Source organism: Emys orbicularis, chromosome 4 (assembly GCF_028017835.1).
Source record: "Emys orbicularis isolate rEmyOrb1 chromosome 4, rEmyOrb1.hap1, whole genome shotgun sequence".
Lineage (NCBI taxonomy): Eukaryota > Metazoa > Chordata > Testudines > Emydidae > Emys > Emys orbicularis.
Window position 1 is genome coordinate 16,349,217 of NC_088686.1, and position 12,878 is coordinate 16,362,094.

At 40.7% G+C, this 12,878-nt stretch overlaps 1 protein-coding gene across 1 annotated transcript; it reads right to left on the bottom strand.

Annotated features, from left to right (window-relative positions):
- Positions 1-337: 337 nt before the first annotated feature.
- On the bottom strand, positions 338-1,651 carry WDR89 (WD repeat domain 89). Its single transcript, XM_065404240.1, has one exon. It carries the CDS (start codon positions 1,640-1,642, stop codon positions 482-484), a length of 1,161 nt encoding a protein of 386 aa, XP_065260312.1. The 5' UTR covers positions 1,643-1,651; the 3' UTR covers positions 338-481.
- Between the last annotated feature and the right edge of the window lie 11,227 nt (positions 1,652-12,878).

Below are 12,878 nucleotides of genomic sequence, written 5' to 3' on the forward strand. Positions count from 1 at the left end.
AAGAATTAGTAAGTAGCACTAAGTCCTTAATATATTTAGCAATTTCATTCATTAAATTATCTGTAAGGCAAGTAAGAAAAAGATGGCTACAAATTTGAAATCTTTTAAAATGTCCAAAATATATTACTGCCCACAGTGAAATGAAGTATACAAGTTGCAGGCTTTTATTCTAATCCAAGATCTCTGTGCCAATATTTTTTATTTGAAATAATCAATTTGATATAAAAATATACAATATTTTAAGACCTACTTTGTTCAATGAATACAAAGTAAATGTTTACCCTTTTAATAAGTAGCAGTTGCTTTTTTTTTTTTTTTTTTTTTTTTTAAAGTTATTCACGTGATAAAATGAGGGTCATTTCTAGGTAAAATTTACATAATAAATTATATTTGCCACATAGTGCAAACAAATCATCACCCCAAATATATTACTCAGAACAGTGAAAATCTCTACAAATTTAAGAGTCCCATTTTCATAATTTTACTTTGTCTTGCTTTTGAGAGAGTTGCTGTGAACTCTCACTCGCTGCTGAACAGAGGAAGCAATTTTCATAGATGCCTTCTTTACAAGGGACCTTTCCACAGCTCCAGGTTTCCATAGCAACAGCTGTGCATCCTCTCCACCAGTCAACAAAGAATCATCTGTCATGTTCCAGCAGAATGAGCGAACTGCAGCAGAATGCCCTCCATGAAGGGTGCCCACAAGGCTCAGTCCATCAATGCCACAGTTTATTAGGTGAATGTTTCCCATAGCTGTTCCACCAACAATAAACAATTTGTCTGCCTTTTCATGGTACAAGCCACCTATCAGATAGTTTAAGTTGCTATTTTCAATGAAGACTACTTCTCTGACATCCTGAATCTGCAACAATGTCATTGGTTCCTCAGTATCTATTTGAGTAAGATCCCACCAACAAAATCCTTCCGTATGTGTCATGCAATATACCTGTTTATAATCTTTCCCAGACCAACCAATAAAACTTACTGATGAATTTGAATTACAAGTTGCAATCAAAGCATCATCTTCATTTTCCTTGTTAATATCAAACACATTAACCAATCCATCAGTTGATCCAGACGCTACCAAATTGGGTTTCATAGGATGGAAACATATTTTAGTGATATCGTCATTGTGAGTCTCTGAATAGGTTCCTAAGGGCTCTTTAGCTGCGCATGCATAGTTTGTATTACTTCTTGCATCCCAAAACACCATGAATGTGTCCTCTTCAACTTTTTCTGTCCCAGCGCAAACTATAAGATCACTGCAATTAATATCAAAGCTGATGAAAACATTTGAAGGATAACCACTGAATAATTGTATAGTTTCCTGAGTAGCTAAGCGAGTATCCCAACATTTTATTGTGCCATCACTGCATGCTGAAAACAACATATTCTCACTTGTATGAGCAAATCTGACTCCATTAAGTAACCCAGGATGGCCACTATACTCCCTTAGCACGTGTAATGTTTCTCTACTATATACTTTAATTGACTTATTGGAACATGAAACAGCAACTAAGTGGTTACTTTCTGCTTGAACAGATTTTGAAACATCTATATCCAGTAAGTAAGTGGAGTCTTCAGTTAGTGCACAACGTTTTGCTATGCGCAGATTAGCAAACTGTTCTTCAATCTTCTCCATAGCAGTTGTCAGAAAGACTGTACCCAAAGCTGGTAGGAATCTGCAATACATCAAATCTCAAATATATTATTTGAATTAAACAAGTTTCAATTATGCAGAAATTCCAGCTCTTAAAAAACTCTGAAACAGCATCTTTCACAACAGATCTCATGCATAAAAGTAGGTTTAAATTATTCTTACACCACAACTACTGTCATTTGATATATACACAAGAGGATAAAGCAGAAGTAAGTATAAATACAGCAGCCTGCTCCATCAGGAAACCATTTTGGTAAAATGTGTTTTAAGATAAGTATTTTAACTAAGCCAATAAAATCTTAATTGTTCTCTTCGTGAATCATTTGCAAGTTGTTCTAGCCAAATTTGCTTAATATTACTCATAAGTAGGAAAGCAATGTTCTTGACAAGTGGAAAGACACTCAAGTCAACACCCTAACCTGCTCAGCTATATGTAATATTACCTGAAATGCTACTTGGCAGTATGATGGTCAGTTAGGGTCAGATTTGCCTAAGGATGGCAAGATAGGTGCCTTGTGGGGTTAACAGAAAAGCTTAAACAGGGTAGATGCCTAACTCCCATTGGTACCTAGTTAATGGGAGTTAGGCACTTAACCTGCTTGGGTGCTTTCCTAAATCCCATGAGGCATCTATCTGCATTTTTACACACCTAAATATATTTGTACGTCTGGCCCTTAGCGCAAAGGGTAAAATAAAGAATTAAAATACAATGAACACTACAGTACATTTTTGTTTAAAGTAATCCAAGGTAGGATAAATTAGGAGTCATGGGATGAAACTGAGAAACAGAGAACAGCTTTTAGATTGTGGAACTGTCACTGAAGATCAATGGTGAATGACCTATATCAAACGATTTTTAAAAATAGACTGTATAAAGCACTTAACACACTGTAGATAAAAACCTTACATTCAGATGCAATTTCTTCTGTGACATTACTGAACTGTCCTGTAAATCTAAGATATTTCTGTAAATGTACAGGTCCTAAAATGTGCGGATTACTCATTAAAAAAAAAAAAAACATTTCTTAACATGAAAAGAATCCTATTCCAAAATATATGAGGTGCCCTACAGGAGATCTCTTTTTACCAAGCATACCCTGTTTTCTACATTATAAAGCAGTAGGAAATTGTGCAACTACAGTAAAGGGTTGATGCCAATTCTGAATCAGAAAACTTAACACAGCCTTTAAATTGAGATAATTTGCCATGATGCCCAATTTCTAAGTTTCTGTCCATTTACAGACTTTGGCCACTAAAAAGGAACAAAAGTTTCTGAAATTTCATTTGGTTATGAAAACTTAACAGAAGTCAGATCATGTGGCTGGCAAAGTTTACAGGATGGACTGAGCTTTTCTTTTTAAATTGAAATCAGCAATAATGTCAATAAAAAATTATCTTATTGAAAAACCATATACCAAGTTCTATGGGCCCAATTCTCCCTCCAGTGCCCTTCATCTTGTATAGATATTTATGCCATTGTAAATTGAGTGTAAAACATTATTACAATAACTCCCACAGACTTCACTGGCAGCTTTTGCAGACCCAAAAACCAGCAACTACTTGTGTTAACTGACCATTTTGCATGGGCGGGGGATTTGTGCAGAGGGAAGGGACTGACTGTCAGGAGGGAAGTGTGTGGATGGATTACAGGGGAGAGTAAGGGAGGGCTATATTACTTGTTTTAGATAAACCTTTTAAAATTTCCATGAAAAAAAAAAAAATTATCAGCTACCATGGGTTACCATAGAATGTTCTAGAATGTATCTGAATTTTTATATAGTTATGGGTTTGTCTGTAGTGCCTGGAAATAGATAGTTTGGGGGTAGGGAGGTGTTCATAATGTGTAAAATATTCATCTTATGATGAAACAATCAGGACCAAATTCACACCAAACATCAGTTTAAGTACACACTTACACTCACAAAAGCTTAATTCCCAAGTCACAAATAATCTCACAAAACTATTTGCTTCAGTAATATCCTGTGACAATAAGGTTCCCAGGTTAATATTCCACATCAAAGCAACCCTACAGAATACATCTGCAAGTGCATTTTTGCTACAAAATGCAGACATCCTGTGGAAACTCTTTCTCCCCAGAGAGAGAAAGTACAATATTCTGTCTGGCACAATGGTGTGCACAAGTTTAATCATCACAGTTTACTTCTTCCAAACCTTTCTGGATAGGTCTTCCAGATTAGGCATGTGTTCAGCAATGCAATTACATAAACACCAGCCAGTTCATAAGCATTGTTCAGTAGACTGTAAGCTCTTCAGAGCAGGGACTGCAACTTACTCTGGGTTCATTAAGCTATACCTACCTAGATAGTGCTTTTTCAAAAATAATTATGTCCTTACTTTTCCTTGATATACTAATAGGGTGAAAAATACTCACCAGATAGTTTTATGACAGTACTTCAAAGATGAGGCAATGGATAAAAAGGCAAAAGACACAAACTATAGTTTTGAGAGAGAAAAAAGTGGCTTAATTATTTAACAATGCTCAGATAAATCTGATATGCTTTTTTTTTTTTAATTACGGGGAAAACAGATAGTAATAAAACTATCAGAAAATAGAAATGGAACATGGCATATTTAATCAAGATCACTGAAGAATTACAACAGAAACTTATGTTTTAAAGGAGTATTTCCAAATTTGTGCCTGCCTGTGGACACAGGAGGGAAGTGGTCTGCAGAACCTGGGGTAATCTCTGAACTGTGATGACTGCAGAACATGTATATAGTGGGTCCCAGCCAGATTCTGTTTGTAAGAAAAAGGTAATTTTCCATGTTGACTTAAATTTCTACCTCAAAATAATCAAACCTTTTTAGACCAGAAAGGTCAAGTAAACTCAGACAGACATTCTCCTGACAAATGTCAGCCATTTGGAAAATAACCTGTGATTGTTTAATATTACTGACTTTGATAAAATATATTATTCCATGTGCAATTTCTGCAACACTCATCTTGTGTGTCAAAAATTTTACTAACACAGGGAAATGTCAAGTTATAGCCTACAATGTGCACAGTCTGCAAAGTCCTACTTCAACTTAACATATTGGGGTTCTCTAGAAAACAGAATGGCCTGGGGCCTCTTCTAGTTGTTTACTCCAAATTTTACAGTTGTAGTTGCTCTGAAATACTGGGGGGAAATGTTTTCATGTTTTCCAGAGAGATGTAATTTATATGTACCGGAAGGTGAGGGGTATGGTCTTTCAATTCTATTTTCAATGAAATGGCTGAAAGGGGTTTATGCTGCACTTGACAGCTAGCATGTCTCACTAAAACCCGTTATACTAATATGCAACAAAATCTCTGCTCTGGTGAAAAATACTTTAGTCTATTATGAATTCCTGATTGAAGGTTATATAAACAATTCATGCTAACTTCAGGGTGTAGCTGCCAGCCCTTCCTTTTCAGAAGGGGAAGTCACTGTTGTATTTTGGTGGGAGAGTTTAAATAGGAGGAATAGGAGGATGTGTGTTAAATTTATGAGATAAATAGGAAATAATGATCTTCCAAGCAAAACAGAAGATAACTAAGTGTTGGAATGATGCCATTTACAAGAATATATAAGGCAAATGATGCTATGTACTCAAGAATGTAGTCTGTGATGCAGTGTTACCACACCCTCCATCTGCCAAGCCTGCAACAACTTTGCCACTGTTTCAACAGGTCTAATGTTTTGAACTTAGATACAGTAAAGCACCTATGAGATTAGCAACCAGGTGCTATCCTTGGAAAAGAGGGTGCACAGTTTGTAAATTAGGTTTAAAATTAACCTAAAGGAAATTTCCAGCTGTTGTAATTTGTATTTTTTTTTATTATTATTTTATAAAGTGTTTTTTATTTGAATTGCAGAAATGTGGGGCTGGAAGGGACCTCAAGAGGTCATCTAGTCCATCCCCCTGCACTGAGGCAGGATGAAGGTATGTTAGCAACAAGAAGGTGGTCAGGGAAAGTGTGGGCCCCTTACTAAATGGGGGAGGCAACCTAATGACAGAGGACGTGGAAAAAAGTAATGTACTCAATGCTTTTTTTGGCCTCTGTCTTCACGAACAAGGTCAGCTCCCAGACTACTGCACTTGGCAGCACAGTATGGGGAGGAGGTGACCAGCCCTTTGTAGAGAAAGAAGTGGTTCAGGACTATTTAGAAAAGCTGGACGAGCACAAGCCCATGGGGCCGGATGAACTGCATCCGAGGGTGCTAAAGGACTTGGCAGATATGATTGCAGAGCCATTGGCCATTATCTTTGAAAACTCATGGTGATCGGGGGAGGTCCCGGATGACTGGAAAAAGGCTAATGTAGTGCCCATCTTTAAAAAAGGGAAGGAGGAGGATCTGGGGAACTACAGGCCAGTCAGCCTGGAAAAATCATGGAGCAGGTCCTCAACGAATCAATTTTGAAACAACAGTCAGCATGGATTCACCAAGGGCAAGTCATGCCTGACTAACCTAATTGCCTTCTATGAGGAGATAACTGGCTCTGTGGATGAGGGGAAAGCAGTGGACGTGTTATTCCTTGACTTTAGCAAAGCTTGTGATACAGTCTCCCACAGTATTCTTGCCAGCAAGTTAAAGAAGTATGGGCTGGATGAATGGACTATAAGGTGGATAGAAAGCTGGCTAGATCATCAGGCTCAACGGGTAGTGATCAATGGCTCCATGTCTAGTTGGCAGCCGGTATCAAGCGGAGTGCCCCAAAGGTCGGTCCTGGGGCTGGTTTTGTTCAATATCTTCATTAATGATCTGGAGGATGGCGTGGATTGCACACTCAGCAAGTTTGCAGATGACACTAAACTGGGAGGAGTGGTAGATACGCTGGAGGCTAGGGATAGGATACAGAGGGACCTAGACAAATTAGAGGATTGAGCCAAAAGAAATCTGATGAGGTTCAACAAGGACAAGTGCAGAGTTATGCACTTAGGACAGAAGAATCCCATGCACTGCTACAGACTAGGAACCGAGTGGCTAGGCAGCAGTTCTGCAGAAAAGGACCTAGGGGTTACAGTGGACGAGAAGCTGGATATTAGTCAACAGTGTGTCCTTGTTGCCAAGAAGGACAACGGCACTTTGGGCTGTATAAGTAGGAGCATTGCCAGCAGACCGAGGGACGTGATCGTTCCCCTCTATTTGGCATTGGTGAAGCCTCATCTGGAGTACTCATCTGGAGTTTTGGACCCCACAGTACAAGAAGGATTTGGAAAAATTGGAGAGTCCAGCAGAGGGCAACAAAAATTATTCGGGGGCTGGAACACATGATTTATGAGGAGAGGCTGAGGGAACTGGGATTATTTAGTCTTCAGAAGAGAAGAATGAGGGGGGATTTGATAGCTGCTTTCAACTACCTGAAAGGGGGTTCCAAAGAGGATGGCTCTAGCCTGTTCCCAGTGGTAGCAGATGACAGAACAAGGAGTAATGGTCTCAAGTTGCAGTGGAGGAGGTTTAGGTTGGATATTAGGAAAAACTTTTTCACCAGGAGGGTGGTGAAGCACTGGAATGGGTTACCTAGGGAGGTGGTGGAATCTCCTTCCTTAGAGGTTTTTAAGGTCAGGCTTGACAAAGCCCTGGCTGAGATGATTTAGTTGGGGATTGGTCCTGCTTTGAGCAGGCGGTTGGACTAGATGACCTCCTGAGGTCCCTTCCAACCCTGATATTCTATGATTCTAAGTAATCCTAGACCATCTCTGACAGGTGTTTGGCCAACCTGTTCTTAAAAACCTCCAATGACAGGGATTCCACAACCTTCCTTGGTAACCTGTTCCAGTGCTTAACTATCCTTATGGTTAGAACATTTTTCCTAATATCTAACTGTAACAGGGTGCTGGCCTAAGAGGCACTGAACCAGCCCCTCTTAGCTCAGAACCTGCTAGCATAGCTCCCATAAAGGGGAACTGTCTGGAGCTGGCAGGGTGTGGCTCATTAAAGGAGCCTGAGAGCAATCACCTGTGAGCCTGCTAAGAGGAAGGCCTATAAAGCTAACAGGAAGGAAGTGGGGGGGGGGGGGGACAGGAAAGTGAGGACCTGTTGCTCCCAGCTAGCTCTAAGAGCAAGCTGTTCCCTAAGGGGCTACCTGACTGATATTGAACTGTATATACACGTGGTGGTGGGAAAATACAGGGAAATAAAAGGGCACTGGTGTGTGAAAGAGTGGTCTCCAGCAAATTTGTACCACGAGCAACGAAGCGCTTGTCTACACTAACCTAGTCTCCCTTGCTGCAAACTAAGATGATTAATTCTTGCCACGCCCTTGGTGGACTTGTAAAGAGGACTATGATCATTTGTTCTCCAATAGGCTTTTACATATTTCAGGGCTATGATGTCCCCCCTCAACCTTCTCTTCCCAATGCCCAGTTCTTTCAACCTTTCTTCACAGGTCACATTTTCTAAACCTTTTATCATTTTTTTTTGTTCTTGTCTGGACTCTCTCCAGTTTGTAGTTTGTTCACATCTTTACTGGCACCATTAGAGTTTTCAAAATATGCAGCTGGTTGACCAACCCCACGAACACACACAGCAACGAACTGGGTGGATCAGTCTTATTGTTTAATCTGGTTGCTCACTCCCCAAACCTACAAGGCTCCTGAATAGATCTCACAACCATTACAAAGAAATATGGCACAGGTGGTTTCATTTTTATTCATAATGCTTAAAGCCTCTCCAATTAAGTAAAGGGGAAAGACTAATTTATTAATTACTGACTTACACCTTCATCATCTATCTCTAGAAAATATTATATAAGCCTCATCTTGTACTGAGAACACCAAGTAGAAAAAAATATTCCCTATACATTGTCAAGATTTGGACCAAATTTTTCATTTCTGTGGAAGCACGACAATATCTTGGGGACAACAAATGCTGTATCATCACTACTTGAATTTTAACCAGTAGAGCTCTTTGAGGTACTAGCAAAACCTCATGACACAACCTATGCATCAGATCCATGTCCTTCTTGGCAGGTGGAGGTTAGCCGGGAAGTACAGGGTCCAGTATTAAAGTGATTGTAAGTGCTGTTGTAATAACTGGGTCAACAAATTTACCCTAATTGTAAGGAGAACAAGGAAGCACTGGTTGTCCTGCCTGCAGGATGAAACCCAGATTTATGTTTCTCTCTCTTCCAGCGGAGGTGGTGTGGATGAATGCCTTTTCCAGGGACTGGATGGGATGGAACACCAACGTTTAGTAAAGACACAGCCGATGTTGGTTAACTGAGGAAAGCAAATGGAAGATCTGACTGAAGGGATCTGGACGCCATTTGTAACTTGTATTTGCTACCGTGGAAGCGGATTGGATTCCCAGTTATTGGTGGATGATCGAGTTACAACAGTGGCTGCACAGCTCTCTTTTATTTGTGGCTAACTAAGAAGTTGTGACCTTGTATTTTGGACGCGGACTTGGCCACTTATCTGTGGCTTTGTCAACTCACTATCAGACTGTTACAATGTGTTCCCTACTTCAAGTTAACTCTTAAATCCATTCAGAAGCTGAAGCGAGTACAGAATTCAGCAGCCTACTTTTTAAGCAGAGTATCTCACTTTAAGTACATTTCACCAGTGCTTCATTATCTGCACAGGCTGGCTTTAGGTTTCTGGGAACACTTTAAGGTATTAATTTTGGCCTATAAAGCCCTATTAAATGGCCTGGGGTCTGCTTACCTGAGAGACCCACTCCCCTATGCCATACTGCAACAACTGAGATCAGCAGAGGCATTCAAGGGTACGTCTACACTTACCGGAGGGTCCGGTGGCAGGCAATCGATGTTCTGGGATCGATTTATCGCGTCTGGTTTAGACGCGATAAATCGATCCCGGAAGTGCTCGCCGTCGACGCCGGTACTCCAGCTCGGCGAGAGGAGTACGCGGCATCGACGGGGGAGCCTGCCTGCCGCGTCTGGACCCGCGGTAAGTTCGGACTAAGGTACTTCGAATTCAGCTACGTTATTAACGTAGCTGAATTTGCGTACCTTAGTCCGAAGTGGGGGCTTAGTGGGGACCAGGCCCAAGCTGCAGCTTCCTTGGTTGAGAGAGAAGCAGCTTCTTGTAGGGCACTTTCTGTGAAAACACGCCAACTTTCAAGCTTTTACACCTACCAATCTGAAACAGCCTAAATCTGTGGACCTTCAGAGTATGCTGCAAAGCTCACCTTTTTACTGGCTTTTGGGGGCAGGGGAGAGTAGAGAGAGGATGGAATGGTCCCCTGAAGGGGGGAGGAGAGGGTGATATCTTTTTGATATATAGGATAGCTGTTTATTTCTGATTTATGGTGGAGTTTGCTTCTGATTTTCCCTTACATTTTTAAAGTGTCAAGGTGCCAAGTGTCTGGGATAGGTACATTAGAATTCTAAAGAAATAGAATAAATATTTGTCAATTTTGCAGGGCTAATATGTAGTGTTATCAGAACATATATTGTAATGTTCTGTGCTTGGCATGATAGTTATAAACAGCATTTCCCGAGCTAAAGAAGACAGATCAATGAGTCATTTTAATCCAACAAGGTTTTCAAAAAATAACCCAGTGATTCATAAAGTAGATTCTTTCTCTTTTTAGAATGGCTCCTGGGAATCATGAGATTCTGCAGCTCTTCCCTTGTTCCCAAAAAGGAATGTCAATGCAACAATGTATACAAATTAAATCACATCTCTCTGAAATACATGGTGGAAAATGGGAGAAATGAGCTGTTTATCTTAGAAAGGTTTACTCAGTATGTAAGAGTAACTTATCAATAGGCGAATAGAAGCATTTATTAAAAATGAAAACAACCTACAGATTTGGCAGCCTGCTCCCTGCAGGTCAAAAACCAAACACAGCAAGTGGTTTGAACAACTGTATGTGGAATCATGCTCAGTTCTTTCCCACTCTCAGCAATGAAAACAAATCCTCACTCCCTCCCTTTCACAATTATTAGACGTTAAAGAAAAAAAAATGAAAACGAACAAGCAATCACTGGCCAATGTAAAGCGGTCCACACAGCTGCAACAAATATGTGGTTTTCATTTTACAGTGAAAACACCAAGCACAGCACTGGTTTAGGAGAACACAATAGCATTTGCACAATATGCTCCACTTTTACTCATAGCATAATGCTTTCTGGAACCTCCCATATCATCAGCACCAGTGGGGAAAACAAGGTGAATCAGCCAAGTCTACTAATCAGTAAAAGGAAACACACGTAGACAATTACTCAGTATATTACAATTCCTTGTACAAAAAAGGGTGCCAACATGCTTTACAAACAACTGGAGAAAGGATTCCAGCTCCAAACTTACAAATTAAACAGACAACAAAATTTAGGATGGGGGTAAGATGCAACAAAAAACAAGAAACAGAGGTAAACACAAGTATGTGCTTTGAGAGTTTGTGCTATTTGTAAATACTGCAGTTGATTTTGTTAATCTTACTGAGGTGAGAACATCAGAGATGTATGCTTACTGGAAATAGGTTTTAAGGAGAGACTTGGAGGTGAAGAGGGTAGAGGCATGGCATATCAGGCAGGGAGGGAATTTCAGGCATAAGGGGCTTTGTGGAAAGTGCAAAGATGAGACTGAGAGAACATGTAAGAGGCAGTTAATTGTATGGCTTGTGCAACAAACAGAGAATCACAATGGTGAATCCAGTCCAGACATTTGTTTTTTCCTTCCAAACCAATCAGCTAGGTCTAAGTTCCAAGTGGCATGTCAAAGGCAGTAAAACTGAATCTAGGGAGATTTTGTACCTGTACAAGAGAGAAAATTATTACTCTTAATGGGCAGAAGGGAGGGACAGACAAATAATGTGGGGGTGGAGGAGAAAATATAAACCTTTGTCATTCAGCAAGTCCAATTCCATCTCTACTTCCTCACATCATGTGTCATCGGAGTATGATCTGGCCCAAGAACAACAGTAAAGGCTAAGGGATAGGAAAAAGGAGCAGGGAAGTAGGCTTAGGTACCAGGGGCAGTAAAAGGAAAAATGTAAATCAGACAACCAGAAGAGCATCAAGGAGAAAGTCACAGAGGCTTAGTACAGGCAGTGGTTCTCAACCTTTTTGGGTTCAGGACCCATTTGTAAATGTTTATGGCCTGTCACGACTCAGAAAATAGTCTGGGGGTAGAGGCCCTGGAGTAGTTTTGATTGGATCCTGCCTCCTGGGGAGCTTGGGTCCTGCCTGGCACTCACCCCACAGTGGCAGCGCCTGTTCTGTGGGGCTGGCTAGACTTGGCTCTCTGCTCCAGGCATTGTAACCTCTGGGGTTGCAGTGCCACTCAGGTTTGGCCCCAGCCCCCTGACTGGACCAAATCTGTTTGAGTGGCGTTATGACCTGGCTCATGGGGTTGCAGTGACACTCACTCAAATTTGGTCTACCTGGACTCCTGTCATCATGATGGCTGGGGCAAACCTGAGTGGCGGCACTGGGACCCCAGAGGTTGCAGTGCCTGGAGCATGAGATAGGAGTCACAGGAGCTGCCACACAACCCTTTGAAACATTCTGGCGACCCAATTTTGGGTCCCAACCCACTGGGTGAAAAACCCTGATCTAGAGGCTCAAGAACAACTAGCGGGAAAGAAGACTACCTCTGCAGCAGGGGGCACTTGCAGGTTTAAACTATTGTATATGGTGGATTCTCTGTTCACTTGAAGTCTTCAAATCATGATTTGAGGACTTCAGTAACTCAGCCAGAGGTTATCACTCTATTACAGGAGTGGGGTGGATGAGGTTCTGTGACCTGCAAGGTGCAAGAGGTCAGACAAGATGATCCTGTCTGGCCTTAAAGTCTATTAGTCTACACAAGAAGGGAACGAGAACAGTTTTGTACCCTAATCTTTTTGCTTAGAAACATTCCCATCAATACAGAATATGAAGTTTCTTCTTCATCACTATACAGGATTCACAGAGATGGACCAAGAAAATGGTGTTTGCATCTGGATTAAGTGTAGATTAAGTTTCGGGTTAGTCAGCACCAACTTGTTCTAGTGCAACTTTGCTCCAAAGAAAAATGGAAGTTTTAGAAAGTCAATTGTTAATTTGAATCTTGGCTGCATCCAGACTGGGGTACATATTCCATTCTAATTTTGGATTTGATGTGAAACAAAAATTGTACGGATAGGCATAGATAAAGAAAATTCAAATATATAGCCTGGGCCAAATTCACCATTCTAATTCTGGCCATCTCTATTTACATTATAACTGAGCAGGAAAATTAGCAAAGTAGAAGTACAGGTAAGAGAAATTGGATAGGAGG

Excerpts from the sequence above, each read along its gene's own strand:
- WDR89 (XM_065404240.1), bottom strand. The coding sequence starts at position 1,642 with ATGGAGAAGATTGAAGAACAGTTTGCTAATCTGCGCATAGCAAAACGT.